Source organism: Macaca fascicularis, chromosome 10 (assembly GCF_037993035.2).
Source record: "Macaca fascicularis isolate 582-1 chromosome 10, T2T-MFA8v1.1".
In the NCBI taxonomy this organism is placed as follows: domain Eukaryota; kingdom Metazoa; phylum Chordata; class Mammalia; order Primates; family Cercopithecidae; genus Macaca; species Macaca fascicularis.
In genome coordinates, this window is record NC_088384.1 from 83,293,078 (window position 1) to 83,306,797 (window position 13,720).

The 13,720-nt window shown below is 39.5% G+C and overlaps 1 protein-coding gene across 7 annotated transcripts in view; it reads left to right on the plus strand.

Annotated features, from left to right (window-relative positions):
- RNF24 (ring finger protein 24) overlaps positions 1-13,720 on the plus strand; it is a 93,181-nt gene that overhangs the window by 33,127 nt on the left and 46,334 nt on the right. For 4 of the 7 annotated variants that reach the window (XM_045362557.3, XM_015457826.4, XM_045362556.3 and 1 more), the window contains exon 2: positions 11,261-11,329. The exons of the other annotated variants lie outside the window; for them this stretch is intronic. In XM_045362557.3, coding sequence (XP_045218492.1) covers positions 11,274-11,329 — 56 coding nt within the window. In that variant the 5' untranslated portion in view covers positions 11,261-11,273. The remainder of the gene's footprint in view (positions 1-11,260; positions 11,330-13,720) is intronic. 7 annotated transcript variants of the gene reach the window in all.

The window sequence follows — 13,720 nt, forward strand, 5'->3', positions numbered from 1 at the left end:
AAGTGAAGTCTCATAAAGATCTGATAGAATGATTTACATTGAAAATAGATTTCATCATTACATAAAAATGGAGAAAATGGCCGGGCATGGTGGCTCACGCCTGTAATCCCAGCACTTTGGGAGGCCAGGGCCTGAGGTCGGAAGTTCAAGACCAGTCTCAAACTCTCTTCGAGGAGAAACCAGACCTCTACTAGGAGAAACCCCGTCTCTACTAAAAATACAAAATTAGCTGGCTGTGGTGGCACATGCCTGTAATCTCAGCTACTCAGGAGGCTGAGGCAGGAATTCGCTTGAACCCGGGAGGCAGAGGTTGAAGAGAGCCGAGATCGCGCCATTGCACTCCAGCCTGGGCAACAAGACCGAAACTGCGTCTCAAAAAAAAAAAAAAAAATTACTGGGAATATGGCAGAGTAAAAATAGACTCACCAAAATAACAAACATCTGAAATTTTTAAAAATATTCAAGTAGACAAACTTCAATTATGGTAAACAAATTAAAGATAGCACCTCAGGCTTGATTTTAGAACTGTGGAACAGCAGCAAAGAGAAAAGCTGTGCACAAACCCAGAGAAAACAATGGTAGCAGAAGAAACAGAAAAAATCCAAACTGTGAAGAAATTGGAATTTTCAATAACAGGGCTGGAAAGGATAAAAAAACACAAAGGCTATTAAAAGGAACTGATCAGGGAAAAAAAATAAGTAAATTAAAGGAACTGGTCAGGCATGGTGCCACACATCTGTAGGCCCAGCTACTCTGGAGACTGAAGCAGGAGGATTGCTGGAGCCCAGGAGTTCAAGTCCAGCCAAAGCAACATAGTGAGACCATTTCTCAAACAAACAAATATATACATACATACATACATACATACATATATACGTCTGGTTAGAATTAGGTGAAAAAAAACTAAAACACTGCAATGAAACATACTTTAAAATCACAACATCCTTTGATAAAAAAGTAATCAAAATAATGAGGTAGTCAGTAAAATTAAGGCTAAATGGAAAGATCCCGATTAAAACATAGATGGAATAGACAGATTGATTATGGCAATTCCAATAGACATAGTTTTTTGTTGTTGTTCCCCCAACTGTCCTTTAAATAATGGGAAGGGGTGTAAATAAGAGGAAGCCCCAGAAAAGGAAACATTAAAGAAGTTACTGTAGAAAAATAGACTTTTGCCTAAAGACTGAGAGGTTTCGGAGTTACTTCTTTCCAGATTTGGTACTTAAAGACAGAATACCCAGATACCTAATTATCAGTGTCTTAAAACTAGAAAGAAGTCTTCTGGTGTATACTGAGATTTGAAAGAAAGAAAAAAAAAACTTGAAAGAAAGAAGAGTTATCCTCTGAAGAATGAAAAAACAAGGATAACCTCAAACTTTAAACAATAGAGAGAAGATACTCTTAGAAAAATATTTATGGAACGCCAGCCAATTTCTTGCCTAGCTGTCTGCCTTTTGAAGATAAAAGATGTTTGAACCCTGATCTCTTTTTCCCTGGTGGAACCCCGATATCTGTTTCAAATAATTAAGTTTACAGATTATAAAAGATCATAAAAGACTGGGAATACAGAGGGAGACCTTTGAAATAAGAGTTGTAGAGACTGGAGCACCTTAAGTGAGGCAGTGATATCATTCAGGAGGGCCAGCTTAGGTGCTGAGGCTCAAAATCTCTCAGTGCAGGATATCCACCGGAGGTGCTGCATTACAGTATCTGGTCCTCAAATATCCAGAAATGCAGCCTTGCCAGGGATGACTAGGTCCCAGGAAAATCTTGCTAACCAAAGCTCACAAGAGGCCATAAAGGTACTCAATGAAGAAGTGCGTTATTTCTAATTTGCTAAAAGCTTTCTTTCTTTTTTTTGAAGAGATAGGGTCTAGCCCTGTTGCCAAGACTGGAGTACAGTGGTATGATCTGGTCATAGCTCACCACAGACTCCAATTCCTGGGCTCAAGCAATCCTCCCACCTTAGCCTCCTGAGTAGCTAGGACTACAGGCGTACCCCACCTTGCCTGGGTCTTGCTATATTGCTCAGACTGGTATCAAACGCCCAGGCTCAAGTTGTCCTGCTACCCTGCTACCCCAGCCTCCCAAAACACTGGGATTACTGGCATGAGCCACGGTGCCCAGGCTTTTTCACTTTTTTTTTTTTTTCCTTGAGACCAAGTCTTCCTCTGTCACCCAGGCTGGAGTACAGTGGCGCAATCTCGGCTCACTGCAACCTCCACCTCCTGGGTTCAAGTGATTCTCCTGCCTCAGCCTCCCAAGTGTCTGGGACTACAGGTGCACATCACCATGCCCAGCTAATTTTTGTATTTTTAGTAGAGATAGGGTTTCACCATGTTGGCCAGGCTGGTCTCAAACACCTGACCTCAGGTGATCTGCCCGCCTTGGCCTCCCAGAGTGCTGGGATTACAGGTGTGAGTCACCACGCCTGGCTGATATGTATTTTTATAATTATTTTAGATGATATATAAATAAAAAGATTACACAGAAAGTCACTCTGTTTAGTTGTCTTGGTGTATATTTCGCAGCTAGTTTTTCTTGGAGAGCTCACTGCTCCAAGCTGGGTATTCTGTGGGTACTTTATTAAGATTTACTTATATGGCAGTTAGTTGCACTTGCACTAAAATTTTTTCTAGGTTAGGCTGCAAAATAAATATACAAAGAAGTAGCTTCTTTAAATGCTAGGAATAACCAGTTTAGAAAATATAAAGGAAAAAAGATTCCATTTATAATACGTATAGGCAAATGTATATATGGTAACTAGGGATAAACTAAAGTCCAAAACCTGTATGAATAAGCTATACAAATCTACTGAAAGTAGTAAAATAAAACTAGAATAAATGAAAAAACAAATCATGTGCCTGGATGTAAAGACCTCCCTTAGTCCATTTGTGCTGCCATAACAGAATACTACAGACTGAGAAATTTATAATGAACAGGAATTTATTTCTTAGAGTTCTAGAAGCCAAGAAGTTCACAATCAACAAGGTACTGGCATCTGGCAAGGTACCTGCTGCATCATAGCATGGTGGAAGGCATCACATTGCAGAAGGTCAGAGATGAGAGAAAGGGAAAGACAGGGAGAAACAAACACAAAAGGGGTCCGAACTCTTCCTTTTATAAGGAACCCACTCCCTTGGTAATGGCATTAATTCATTCATGAAGGCAGATCCCTCGTAGCCTAATCACCTATTAAAGGTCTCACTTTGTTTGTAGAGACAGGGTCTCACTCTGTCACGCAGGCTGGATGGAGTACATCGGCACAATCACAGCTCACTGCAGCCTTGACCTCCTGGGCCTAAGCAGTCCTTCCACCTCAACATCCCAAGTAGCTGGGACCACAGGCATGTGCCGCCACACCTGGCTAGTGATTTTTTTAATTTTGTAGAGACAGGGTCTCCCTATGTTGCCCAGGCTAGTCAGGGACTCTTGGGCTCAAGGAATCCTTCTGCCTTGGCCTCCCAAAGTGCTGGGATTATAGGTGTGAGCCACTGCAGCAGGCTCCCACCTCTCTTTTTTTTTTTTTTGAGATGGAGTCTCACCCTGTTGGCCCAGGCTGGTGCGCAAAATGGCACCATCTAGGCTCACTGCAACTTCTGCCTCCCGGGTTCAAGCAATTCTCTTGCCTCAGGCTCCCGAATAGCTGGGATTACAGGCACGCACCACCACGCGTGGCTAATTTTTTTGTATCTTTAGTAGAGACGGGGTTTCACCACATTGGCCAGGCTGGTCTTGAACTCCTGACCTCATGATCCACCTGCCTCAGCCTCCCAAATGCTGGGATTACAGATGTGAGCCACCGCGCCCAGCCCTCTATCTCTTAATACTGTTAAAATGGTTATTAGGTTTCAAGATGAGTTTGGGAGGGAACAGATATTCAGACTATAGCAAGACCCATTCTCCCCAAAATAAGCAATAAATTTAATGTACTTTCAATTAGCTTCACAATAGCATTGATTGATTGATTGATTGATTGATTGAGAGAGAGAGAGAGACTGACAGGGTCTCACCCTGTTGCCCAGGCTGGAGTGCAGTGGTACAATTAGGGCTCACTGCTCCTGGGCTCAGGTGATCCTCCCACCTCAGCCCGCTAAGTAGCTGGGACCATAGACATGCACCACCATGCCAAGCTAATTTTTATATTTTTCGTAGAGACGGGGTTTTACCTGTCGTCCGGGCTGATCTTGAATGCCTGAGCTCAAGTGATCTGCCCACCTCTGCCTCCCCAAGTGCTGGGATTACAGGCATGAGTAACTGTGCCCGGCCCAATAGAATATTTTAAAGACTTGTTTAGGCCGGGCGCGGTGGCTCAAGCCTGTAATCCCAGCACTTTGGGAGGCCGAGACGGGCGGATCACGAGGTCAGGAGATCGAGACCATCCTGGCTAACACAGTGAAACCCCATCTCTACTAAAAATACAAAAACTTAGCCGGGCGAGGTGGCAGGCGCCTGTAGTCCCAGCTACTCGGGAGGCTGAGGCAGGAGAATGGCGTAAACCCGGGAGGCGGAGCTTGCAGTGAGCTGAGATCTGGCCACTGCACTCCAGCCTGGGTGACAGAGCGAGACTCCGTCTCAAAAAAAAAAAAAAAAAAGACTTGTTTAGCTGAAAAAAAGATTTTATAAGAATAGCCTTGAAAATATTAAAGAGGAAGAATAATGATGAAAATATTGCCCTAGCATATATGAATTAGTGGTATGCTAATTTATATGTAATGTATGTATGTAAAAATACAAAAAAATTAGTTGGGTGTGGTGGCACATGCCTGTAGTCCCAGCTACTGGGGAAGCTGGGGCAGGAGAATCAGTTGAACCCGGGAGGTGGAGGTTGCAGTGAGCTGAGATGGCGCCACTGCACTCTAGCCTGAAGACAGAGCAGGACTCTGTCTCAAAAAAAAAAAAAAAGTGACTCTGAAAAAGGTAGAACTTTAAGACAGTGGAGAAAGAATTTTATAAATGCTGTTGGAATAGTTGACTAAATTGGAAAAACCATTTTAGGTTTTTTTTTCCATGCCATAAGTTCAAGATGGATTAAACATTTAAATTTAAGGTACAAAACTACGCAAATGAAAGAGAATATAAGTGGGTATTTCTGTCATCTGATGTGGGGAAACCAAAGATAGAAATCGTAAAGCAGGGGCACAAACTCAGTGCCAACAGAAGCCAGGCAAGAAATTGAATCAGCCAAATACACTTGGTAGAAAGCAAAATCATGAATCCATCAATTTATTTTATTTTGTTTTTTTGATAGAGGTAGAAATATTTACATTGAGGAAAATAACAGCCTAAGCACAAATGGCAACCTGCATTTGGTCCAGAATTAGGAAGTGATAAGGAGTGGTAGAAATGGTGACAAATGGCGATTCTGTTGACATAGGGCCAGGCACACTTACACTGTAACCCGTGAGCATTCAGCACCGCACACCCCCCCAACACACACACACACACACACACACACACACACACATTGCGCACTTACACTGTAACCCATGAGCATTCAGCACTGCACACCCCCCCAACACACACACACACACACACACACACACACACACACACACACATTGCGCACTTACACTGTAACCCATGAGCATTCAGCACCGCACACCCCCCCAACACACACACACACACACACACACACACATTGCGCAACATGGCAGCCTGGGAGCAGAGGCCACTCAGCTCCAGGCTGTTTTTGCGGTGCAAGAATGGAGCCCAGGGTTATTAGATCTGACCTTTTTCTGTATAGAGCTGGAAATTGCTAATTTTATGTTAAATCTCCCAAATCTAAATTATCTTAATCTTTAAAACTTTGTATAGGCCAAAGTACTTTTTCAGGCCAGATTCAGTCCAGAGGCCTTGGGTTTATGAACTGTGCTGTAAAGTTTTGGTTTTAGTTTCCAGATTATGCTTACACCTTTAAATGAGTTGGGATGCTTTCCATCATTTTTTTCTATACTCTGGATCAGTTTACAGTAGTTCCCCCTTATTTTCAGTTTCGCTTTCTGCAGTTTCAGTTACCTATGGTCAACTGTAGTCTGAAAATATTAAATGGAAAATTCCCAAAACAATTTGTAAGTTTTAGATTGTTCACCATTCTGAATAGTGTAATGAAATCTCAAGCTGTTGTGCTCACTGCATCTCATCTAGGACGTGGATCATCCTGTGCCCAGTGTCTACATGCTGTGTACACTACCTGCCCATTAGGGTCTTGGTTATCAGTTCAAAAAAACATAGGGCTCAGTACTATCCAGGTTTTCAGGCATCCAGTGGGGGTCTCTGAACATATCCACCGTCGATAAGCAGGGACTACTGTACATAGCAGACTGCTTATCTATGCAAGTTTGGCGATTTCTACCTTCATTGCCATTAGGGTCTGAAGCCTTTTTTGTGAAGATATTTCTATATTTTCAAGTTTTCTTCTTGAGCCAGTTTTGGTTATATTCCTATAAAGTCTATTCTAGATTTTAAAACTAGTACTCAAATTATCTCATGGATGTTTTTAAATCTCTGCATAAGAATATTTTTTATAGGCCGGGCGCGGTGGCTCAAGCCTGTAATCCCAGCACTTTGGGAGGCCGAGGCGGGTGGATCACGAGGTCAGGAGATCGAGACTATCCTGGCTAACATGGTGAAACCCCGTCTCTACTAAAAATACAAAAAACTAGCCGGGCGTGGTGGCGGGCGCCTGTAGTCTCAGCTACTTGGGAGGCTGAGGCGGGAGAATGGCGTGAACCCGGGAGGCGGAGCTTGCAGTGAGCCGAGATCACGCCACTGCACTCCAGCCTGGGAGACACAGCGAGACTCCGTCTCAAAAAAAAAAAAAAAAGAATATTTTTTATCTGTCTCATTCTTAGTGTTTTGGTTAGTTGATTTCAATTCCTTTCATTGTTTTGTTTTAATTCATACATTTTTGTTTGACCTTTATTAATTCCTTCTTCTGGCTTATTTTGTTTGATTTGTTCTTTTTCTACTTTCCAGAATTGAATTCTTGTGTCCATTTATTTTCATTATTATTTTTTAGATTGATAATACAATCAGTTACACTTCCACACCTACACAGTAGCCTGTAAGAATATTTTTCCCACGTTGAAGGTTATGGATTTTTCTCTCAGTATGAGACTTTTTTCCCACAATGTGATTAACTTTCAAATGGTCTGTGATTTGTTTTAGTTACTTACTAGACAGAAGTTATTTTATTTTATTTTATTTTTTTGAGGTGGAGTTTCACTCTTGTCACCTAGATTGGAGTGCAATGGCACAATCTCTGTTCACTGCAACATCCGCTTCCTGGATTCAAGGGATTCTCCTGTCTCAGCCTCCTGAGTAGCTGGGATTACAGGCACCCACCACCACACCTGGCTAATTTTTGTATTTTTAGTAGAGACGGGGTTTCACCATGTTGGCCATGCTGGTCTCGAACTCCTGACCTCAGGTGATCTGCCCACCTTGGCCTCCCAAAGTGCTGCACTGAGATTACAGCTATGAGCCACCACACCCGGCCTAAAGTCATTTTAAAGATTATTTTTTAAATTTATAAGTAGTTTCCTTTTGTTTATCTTTTTATTGAGTTAATTTTACACATTGTAGTCACATATTGTGGACTCTAAGAGCTCTGTTCTTTGGACTGTTCCTATGGCATAATAAATAATTTATCTAAATGTAGATGTTCCAGATTCATTTGAAAAGGTGTTTTCTTTGTTAAGACACAAAGTTATTTATACATACACACACACTATATATAGATAAAATACAAAAATTAGCTGGGTGTGGTGGCGCACACCTGTAATCCCAGCTACTCAGGATGCTGAGGTTGCAGTGAGCCGAGATGGCACCACTGCACTCTAGCCTGGGCGAGAGAGTGAGACTCCATCTCAAAAAAAAAAAAAAAATCTAGTTTTATTCATTTCATAGTGTTTGGAATACAACAAAGTATTAACTACAGTTTCCCTATTGCACTATAAAATACTAGAACTTATTCTTTGTACCTGACTGTATTTTTGTACCCATTAACCGACTTCTCTTCATCCTAGAGTCTTTCTGGGGTTTTTGTGTGTGTGCCAAATGGTGGGAGCTAGAGCCTTTTTAAATAGGAGGATTTAAACCACTTATTTTTCTCATGATTGAGTTTTCATTTTGTTCCTACCGTTTTATTTTATATTTCTATCATTTGCTTTCTTATGACTCCCCTTCCTCCCCTTTTTACCCTATATTTTGCTGAAATTATCCAGATTTCTTTGCTGCTTTTTCCTCTCTGCTAGTTATGAAAATTACATGTACTATTTGTGGCTCCCTACATTTTAAAATACATATTTAGATTTATACTTCTGTAACAACTTTTTAAATTAAGTAGTTATAACTTTTCAAAATAAAACTATTAGCACAACTTAACTTTCTTCTCCCCATTCATCTTCCATGCTTTGCTGACATAATCTGAAGCCTTAATCTAGATTACTGTGGGGGGTTTTAATTAGTGGAATGATTACATACCTATATAGAGAGAAAGAAGTGTACTTATGTGTCTAAAAATGTCTTTTTCCTTCTTTCTTTCTTTTTTTTTCTATACAAATGATAGTTTGGCTGGATATACAGTTCTAGCATCATAGTTCTTTTCCATCAGACCTGTATAGATGTTGCTCCATTGTATATTTTTTAATTAAAATTTTTATTTTGAGATAACTGTAGACTCACATACAGCTATAATAAACAGTACAGAAAGATCCTATGTACTCTTTTCACAATTTCCTGTAATGATAACATCTTGTAAAACTATAGTATAATATCATAACCAGGATATTAATTTTGATACAGTCAACATACAGAAGGTTTCCATCACATCAGGGATTTCTTATAGTACATCAAGATAAGTGTACTTATACAGTATGTAACCTTTTGGGATTGGCTTTTTTCATTCACCATAATTATCTAGAAAGTGATTCTGATTATTGCATCTATCCGTAGTTTGTTTCTTTTTATTGCTGAGTGGCATTTGATGATGTGCATACCCAAGTTTGTTTAATCATTCACCCATTGAATGATATTTGGGTTGTTTCTAATTTTAGACCATTACAGATAGAGCTGCCATGAACATTTGTGTTGAGGTTTGTATGTGAACATAGGTCTTCACTTTCCTGGAATAAATACCCAGGAGTGCAACTGCTGAGTTGTATGGCAGTTGCATGTTTAATTTTACAAGAAACTGATAAACTATTTTCCAGGGTGGCTATACCATATTATATTACCACCACCAAGATAAAATGCTCTAGTTTCTCTGCATTCTTGCCAGCATTTGGTGGTGTTACAACTTTTTACTTTAGCCATTCTGATAGGTATAATTTAGTAATTTCTCATTGTGGCTTTACATTCTATTTCCCGAATAGCTAATGATTTTGAACATACGTTTGTGTACTTATTTACCATCTGTATATTCCTTTTGGTGAAATATCTCTTTTGCCCATTTTCTAATTGAATTGTTTCCTAGGGCTGCCTTAACAAAGTGCCATAAACTGGGTGGGTTAAAACAACAGAAAATCTATTGTCTCACAATTCTGGGGTTTAGAAGTCTGAAATCAAGATGTTGGTGGCCGGGCACAGTGGCTCACACCTGTGATCCCAACACTTTGGGAAGCCAAGGTAGGCAGATCACTTGAGTCTAGAAGTTCAAGACCAGCCTGACCAACATGGTGAAACCCCGTCTCCACTAAAAATACAAAAATTAACAGAGCATAGTGGTGCGCTCCTGTAGTCCCAGCTACTAGGGAGGCTGAGGCAGGAGAATCACTTGCAAAAAATAAATAAATAAATAAATAAATAAATAGCAAGGTTGTTCTGTCTGAGGGCTCTGAGAAAGGATTTGTTCATGCCTTTCTTCAAACTGCTGATGACAGCCAGCAATCCTTCAGTCTCTGCTTCTTATAATATCACACAGCATTCTCTCCTCCTATATCTCTCTGTCTCTTTTCCTCTTCTTATAAAGACACCAATCGTATTGGATTATTCTAGTGTAACTTTAACTTCTTAATTACATCTTCAACACCCCTATTTTCAAATAAAGTCAAATTCAAAGGTACTGGGAGTTACACCTTCACCATATCTTTTTGAGAACACAATTCAATCCATAATTGGTTGGTTTTTTACTATTGAGTTTTGTGTTTAGATATTAGCCCTTTGTCAGGTGTATGGTTTGCAAATATATTTTTCCTGGTCTTTTGCTTCTTTGCCAGAGTCTTTCAAGGCAAAAAAAAATTTCATTTCAATGAAGTCCAATGTATCTATTTTTCCTTTTATACTCTTTGCTTTTGGTGTCAAGTCTGGAACTTTTTGCCTAATCCTAGATTCCAAATATCTTCTCTTAGGTTTTTTGTAACTATATCATTGTTTTGCATTTTAAGTTTAAGTACAGGATCTATTTTGAGTTGTTTTTTGTGTGTGAGGTTAAGATCAAGATTCAGTTTTTTTTGCCTGTGGATGTCCCATTGTTCCAGCACTAATTGTTGAAAAGACTATATAGTCTCTCTATTGAGAAAGGATTGCACATTTCTCAAAAATCATTTGGGCTTATTTGTGTAGGTCTATTTCTGGGTTCTTCATTTTGTTCCATTGACCCATGTGTCTGTCCTTTTGCCAAAACCAATCAGTGTCTTTATTAGGCTATGAGTCCTTACATTGAATAGACTGATTCCTCTCCCTTTAGTCTTCTTTTTTCAAAATTGCTTTAGCTATTTTATTTCCTTGTCTTTCTTTCTGTCTACATTTGTTAAACTTGTCTATGTCTACAAGAAAAATTGCTGGGATTTTGATAGGAATTATGTTAAACCTATATATCAATTTGGAGAGAATATCTTTCCTATGCTGAGTCTTCAGATCCATGAACACAGTATGTCTCTGCATTTATTTAGATCTTACTTGACTCCTTTAATCAGCGTTTTGTCATTTTTAGCATATAAGTCCTGTACATATCTAATGTCTTATTAAATTTAATTCCTTGTATTTTTTTTGAACAATGGTAAATGTCATTGTATTTATAATTTCAGTGTTCATATGTTCGTTGCTAATTTATAAAAATACAGTTGATTTTTATATGTGTATCTGGTATCCTGCAACCTTGCTGAACTCATTTATTAGTTTTAGAAATTTTTTTGAAGATTCTTTGGGATTTTGTTGTTGTAGATGTTGATGTTGGCAAATAGGCGCGGTTTAATTTCTTCCTTTCTGATGTGTATGCCTTTTATTCCCTTTTCTACCTTATTGCACTGGCTAGAACTTCCAGCACTATGTTGAATAAGAGTGGTGAGAGCAGATATCCTGCCTTGTTCCCGGTCTTAGGGGGGTAAGTATTCAGTCTTTCACAATTAAGAATAATATTAGCTGTACAGTTTTTGTTGTTATTGTTTGGTTGGTTTTTGCTGGTTTGTTTTTTGTAGATGGTTTTTAACATGTTGAAGAAGTTCTCTTCCATTTCTATTTCTGGGAGTTTTTTCATTTCTGTTTGCTGATGTTTGTGAAATGTGTTTTTTTTAAATCAGTTAATATGACCATGTGATTTTTCTTCTTTAGCCATTTAATATGGGTAGATTACTTTGAGTTTTTTTTTTTTTTTTTTTTTTTTTTTTTTTTTTTAAATATTAAGCCAGCCCTGAATCTCTTGAATAAACCTTACTTGGTCATGGTGTTGTAAAACTATTTACATATTGCCAAATTCTACTTGCTAATATTTTGTTAAGAATTTTTGTGTCTGTATTTGCCAGATACTGTCTTTATCTGGTTTTGATATCAAGATCACATTGGCTTCAAAAAATGCTTTGAGAAATGTTCCCTCCCATTCTCTGCAAAAGATTGTCAAGGATTTGTGCTCATTCTTACTTCAACCTTTGGTAGAATTCTCTGGTAAAAGCATCTTGGCCTGGAGCTTTCTTTTTTGTGAATTTTTAAATGACTAATTCAGTTTCTTAGATAGTTATAAAACTGTTCACATTATCTATCTTATATCGGGTGAGTTTTTGTAGTTTGTGTTTTTTGAGGAATTGGTCTGTTTTATTTATATTACTAAATTTATGTCTGTATGTGTGTATACCCTTCTTATCCTTTTGATGTCTGCAGTGTCTATAGTGATCTCTCCTATTTAATTGTTGATATAGGTAATTTGTGTCTTCTCTCTCTCTCTTTTTTTTTTTTTGTCATTCTTCCTAGAGATTTGTCAGTGTTATTGATCATTTCAAAGAACAGACTCAGGTTTTTGTTTCATTGATTTTTCTCTGTTGTTTTCCTGTTTCTCAATTTAATTGGTTTCTGTTATTTACTATTTCTTTTTTCCTGATTAACTTGCCCTTTTTCTAGATTCTTGATGTAGGAGTTTAGATTATTGATTTGAGATTTTCTTATTTTCTTATGTGTGCATTTAGTGCTATGAATTACCCACTCAGCACTGCTTTACCTATGTCTCTCAAATTTTGATGTGTTGTATTTTCATTTTCTTTTTTTTTATTTTGAGACGGAGTTTTGTGCATGTCACCCAGGCTGGAGTGCCATGGCATGATCTCAGCTCACTGCAACCTCCACCTCCAGTGTTCAATCAATTCCTCTGCCTCAGCCTTCCAAGTAGCTGGGATTACAGGCACCTGCCACCACACCTAGCTAATTTTTGTGTTTTTAGTAGAGACGGGGTTTCACCATGTTGGCTAGGCTGGTCTCAAACTCCTGACCTCAGGTGAACCACCCGCCTCGACCTCCCAAAGTGCTGGGATTACAGGTGTAAGCCATTGTGCCGGCTCCCCGCCCCCCCCCCCTTTTTTTTTTAACTGAGACGGAGTCTTGCTCTGTTGTCCAGGTTGGAGTACAGCAGTGCAATGTCGGCTCACTGCAATCTCCGCCGCCAGGGTTCAAGCGATCCTCATGCCTCAGCCTCCTGAGTAACTGGAACTACAGGTGCGTGCCACCACGCCCAGCTAATTTTTTTGTATTTTTAGTAGAGATGGGGTTTCACCATGTTGGCCAGTCTGGTCTTTTTTTTTTTTTTTTTTTTTTTTTTTTTTTTGAGACGGAGTCTTGCTCTGTCGCCCAGGCTGGAGTGCAGTGGCCAAATCTCAGCTCACTGCAAGCTCCACCTCCTGGGTTTATGCCATTCTCCTGCCTCAGCCTCCCGAGCAGCTGGGACTACAGGCGCGCGCCACCTCGCCCGGCTAGTTTTTTGTATTTTTTAGTAGAGACGGGGTTTCACTGTGTTAACCAGGATGGTCTCGATCTCCTGACCTTGTGATCCGCCTGTCTCGGCCTCCCAAAGTGCTGGGATTACAGGCTTGAGCCACTGCGCCCGGCCTGGCCAGTCTGGTCTTGAACTCCTGACCTCAGGTGATCTGCCTGCCTCGGCCTCCCAAAATGCTGGGATTACAGGCGTGAGCCACCACACCCAGCCTGTATTTTCACTTTCAATCAATTCAGTGTATTTTTTAAAATTTCTTTTAAGACCTCTTTTTAACTTATAGATTAGTTAAAAGTGTGTTGATTAGTTTCTAAGTGTTTGAATATTTTCTTGCTACCTTTCTGTTATAAATGTCTAGTTTGATTCAACTATGTCCAGTTACACACTCTATATGACTTTGATTTTTGAAAGTTTGTTTGAGATTTGTTTTATGACTAGGGATGTGGTCTGTCCTGGTGTAGGTGCCATGGGTATTTGAAAATAATGTATATTTTGCTGTTGCTCGGTAGAGTGCTCTATAAA